The 4,507-nt window shown below is 50.7% G+C and overlaps 1 protein-coding gene across 1 annotated transcript; it reads left to right on the top strand.

Annotated features, from left to right (window-relative positions):
• Window positions 1–80: 80 nt before the first annotated feature.
• SARC_11261 (hypothetical protein) lies at window positions 81–3,484 on the top strand (the record flags this gene model as incomplete). Its single annotated transcript, XM_014294657.1, has 1 exon — window positions 81–3,484. A coding segment is annotated over one exon (3,183 nt), but the record flags the coding sequence as incomplete, so codon positions are not given.
• Window positions 3,485–4,507: the final 1,023 nt, after the last annotated feature.

Raw genomic sequence — 4,507 nt, 5'->3', positions numbered from 1 at the left:
GATATAGATACACATAGGGACTTTTGTTCGTAGTCTCCCTGAATCTTACGTCAATGTACTGCTTTCTCTGTATGATACAGATCCTTGGGGCTCAACGGCGCCTTAAAGCCTACACACAGATATACACTCGACACAACGACAAATTAACCGCTCGCTGTAAGAAACATCTTCAAGAACGCGCGCTGAGCGACAGGGTCTACTATGACGACAACCAAGTCAAAGGGTCTCGGAGAAGGTCCCTATTGGGTCTGTCCCACACTTTAACTAAACACGGCATGCAGACAGGCTCTAACCCCTCGGCTGCTGCCGCTACCACACGCTCTATGCCTGCGACACCGAAGGACAAGCGAAGGCGCAGCACAGGCACGTGTCCATATGTGTGGGAAAAGGCGAAGCTGATGTTAAACAGAGCGCACACTAGGACTGAAAGCATGTCTGACCAGCCAGGCCAGCCTATTCCCGAGGGGGAGGCGCGCCTTCCGGGGGGCTACCCAACTGTGCGGACGAGGTCTGAGGGGTGGAGTGGACATACGTACAGGGAGAGACCTACTGGCGGTAGGCATACGGAGGTAGGCACAAGAGTATATGTGCACACGCCCGAGTCTCCGGCTGGTGTATCAGAAGGTACTGGGGATGCCGAGGAGATCACACCTGTACCGGAGAGCTCTACCTACCGTCGTAGGCATAGTACGGGGGCTGTGCGGCCGAGTGCGAAGTTTCAAGCGGAGTCCGCCAAATCCTCAGTGAGGTCTATTAAGAGACTCCGTGGGCTGTTTAAAGCCATCTCCACGCAGCTGACTGGGTTGGTCACTGGCAGTTTTGAGGGTAATACGGACTCGAATGGTAGCAGCAATGGTTCGCCGGTCCAAGCCAGTACAGTGGGTGAATGCCCTGGTGCGGCAAACGGGCGACGGAAACATGGTCAGGAAGATATGGGCACGACAGAATCAGCCCAAAAACATGATCAGGAAGAGATGAACAGTAAACGCTGGGCCCAAACTCAGGGTCATGAAGGAATATACAAGGCAAACCTGACAGAAAGAGGGGACGAAAAAGAGTTAAATGGGCCAATCTTGAGCCAAAAACGGGGCCACGAAGATATAAAAAGGGCAGATTTGACCCAAAAACGGGACCAAGAGACGATGGATAAGCCAGACATGACCAAAACTCAGGATCAGGCAGAGAAGATCAACCCCCAACTACAAGAGTGTGGCGGCGAAGATACGGCGCACGCAGATAAGGCTTCTGCTGACGCTGTAGAGTCTGTGCTCAATCCAATTGACACAACAACAGTCTCAGATAGCTTTACTATAGACTCGGGAGAGCCTACTATAATGGGTGGGAAAATAACAGTCACGAATGAAGTTACTGCAGACTCGGCAGAGATACCTACTAGAATGGGTGACCAAATAGCAGTCACGGATGGGATTACCACAGATGACTATAGTACAAGCACCGTTTGGAGTGGCAACAAGACGGCAGCCGTTGGCCGTGATACCGTGACCACTCTCGACGGTGACGACGATGTGCTGACCATCTCGGCCCATATATTGGGTAGTGTGCACCTGCAGTTCGAAGACTTATTACCTACCACATACGCGGACTCGCATTGGGCCCTACTAGAGGGCATGGACACGCGGAGGAGTCCTAAAACCCTCTCGCAGATGACTGGAAAGGGCTATAACTGGGCAAATAGGGACTCAGAGCGAGACCGAACAGATGTTTGCATCTCACCGCCTGGCGAGGAGGCGGATCGGGACAATCTCGCCACAGCGCGAGTGTGTACTTCTGTAGCAGAGGTGCAGAAGGGCAAAAATGGTCCACCGCCGACGAGGACAGGACAGGCCCTAGCCTCCACAGGCGGGGTGCATCCACCACCGGCAAGCGACTCACATGCAACTCTTTTGCACCTGCTAATGGGACAGGAAGGTGCCGCAACTGCGTCGGGAGAAGATAAGACGGACTCGCCAGTTCTGCAGGGCATTGTAGGTGTGGGTGCGAGTGTGGATGTGGATGGCTACACTCATCGTACCGCTCAAAGGGGAGGTGAAAGACGGTGTCAGTGTCCGCCTGTAGCCCTCCCTAAGGCCCCCCTCACACACACAAAGACCCATGCGAGGCGGCACTCCATCTCATGTACCGGTTCGGCAGGCGCGTTCTGCTCAGTCAGACACGCCCTACTTGCGGACGGAATGAGACCTGGCTGGGATAGTACTGTAAGCAGGTACGATATCATAGCCGCAATGTTAACAGAGCCCGACGATATGGTGTCCCCTGCTCACACAACGGCATCGGATGTGTGTAAGCGTGATGACGAGGCAGTTGGAGGGGGTGAGGGAGAGACGGCTCAACGCAGCACTGTACGGGACGATACGAAGGTGAAAGGGGACAGTGCACAACCGGGTGATGCCTTGGGAGAGTATGGGGCTGTAGATATGGCTACTTTACTAGCGAGTCTTTATACCGAGGGACGCCAAGGGATGAGTGCCGCGGCCAGTACGCTGAATCGCAGCCGAACCGATCCTGGCCAAGATGCCAAAGGCAAAGACAAGGCGACCGTTGAGGGTCCGCTTAATCCGCGAGTGAATGTGGGTGTAGATAGGGGAGTGGGTGTAGATAGGGGAGTGGGTGCTGGTATTGGGATAAAGGCTCGCAGAAACTCGGTGGGCTGCACTACTGGGGATGGATGGAAGGAGTCAGCAGTGTTTGGAAGGAGAATGGACCCGAGAACACGTTCGCTATGTACGTGTCCTCATTGCAAGGTTAGAAACGCGTTAACACCTTGGCGATCGCGTACTTTAGTTAGAACGACGTCTGCGGGACGGTGCACGGGTCTGTGGATGCAGAAGCAGAAACAGAGTGATGTTGAGGTGCATTCGAGTCCGAAACCGCGCGAAACGGGTGCACCGATGGTAGTGGACAAGGCCAGTGCCTCACCCTTTTCCTCTCAAACAGGTAGGGCAAGTGATGAGCCCAGATCAAACACCAAGGCCACGCGAAGACCCAGCGATGCATCATCTTCCATACACGAAGAGAGTGTGTATGTGTGTGAAGCGGATAACCGGTCTGAAGCCAGCCAACTATCCCGTGGGTGTGTTACGGGTGCTGCTGTGGCGTATGGGACACACTTGCAGTCCCCCGGAAGCGTGCAAGCGTGTGCGCCTAATGTGAAGACTGTCCGAGGACCCGATGTCCTGATTGTACCGGTTGAGGTGCTGGAGACGATTCAGCGACGGGTGATCCGGTTTCTTTGGACGCAGTAAGGAATTTGGATTGGCATTGGAAACATTGCCCGTATACAACTTAGTATAGATTTGCAATTTCTTTTCATACCCAATTTGAGTAGTATTTAGAATTCGTCTGGAACTCTGATGTAACGTGGGATACACAAATCCTATCAGGCCGTTGCGATCTCCCAGGAGGGCGGATGTACATTCGCTGAGGTGAAAACCATTACTAATTTAAAACCATTACTAAATTGGAACCAATACTAATTTATATGCCTTAATTGCACCGAAGGATGTGATGGGGACTGTCCCGAGAAGGGTGATCCGGTCCGGTTGCTTTGAACTCGGAGTCAAGGTTTCGGGATGATCTTACTATATAAAAATTAGTAGTGATTGACCTTGTCCTTACAGTAGTGTGATAGATAATGTGGAATATCCAATTCTACTAGCCCTTGGCTTTCTCGAAAGGCATGCATACCTTATTGTGACAGCCATCGGAGATCTGGACGTCTTGATTACACCAAATTATGGGATGGAGACCATATAGACACGAACCGTTCTGATTTATTTGCGAATGGTAAAAAGGATTTTAAATTATGGGATGGAGACCATATAGACACGAACCGTCCTGATTTATTTGCGCATGACAAATGATTAAATGGTGGTTTGGAATATAGAAGAGTGGTCAGATTAATCTGCCCTCTGTGATTGTGATTCAGATAGGCAGACGGATCTAGTAGTGATTAGAAATTGGGTGAAATAATCGCAGAGGAATGCCAAATATTCGAGTTTAAATTATGTTGTATCCCTGATAAAAATCCGGGTTAACCCCTATTTGACACCTGTCACACAGGGAGGGAGGTATACAATACTCGGAAGGGTGACTTATTATCTAATTTATTTATTCTATACGCCTCGCCCAGAAACTTCGAATTCCGGTCCACTGTGCAATTGAGACAGGTTTCCCATTTTTTTTAACACTAAACTATCGGGCTACTAATTACTGCTCAAGCCGTCTAACCATACACTTGTCTGTCCACTCTCAGATCGGTGTAGAGCGAATCCTGGATATGATAGCTTGGCGTACAAACCCGATACACACGCATGCTTGTGTGGCACACGGGTTCCTAGGGATTCAAGCACACAGCTGTACCGTCTCTGTAACCTAGCATGGACCAGAAGTTTTGGCCACAGGGAAGTGCCACCTGACACAATCCCAATCTGTATATGATACATTTTAGATATGTAGATATACATACATACTTACATATGTATATATA

The sequence above is a fragment of the Sphaeroforma arctica genome (genome assembly GCF_001186125.1).
Source record: "Sphaeroforma arctica JP610 unplaced genomic scaffold supercont1.1600, whole genome shotgun sequence".
NCBI lineage: Eukaryota > Ichthyosporea > Ichthyophonida > Sphaeroforma > Sphaeroforma arctica.
Note: the sequence above shows the minus strand (reverse complement) of the source record. Positions and strands in the feature narration are given on the sequence as shown.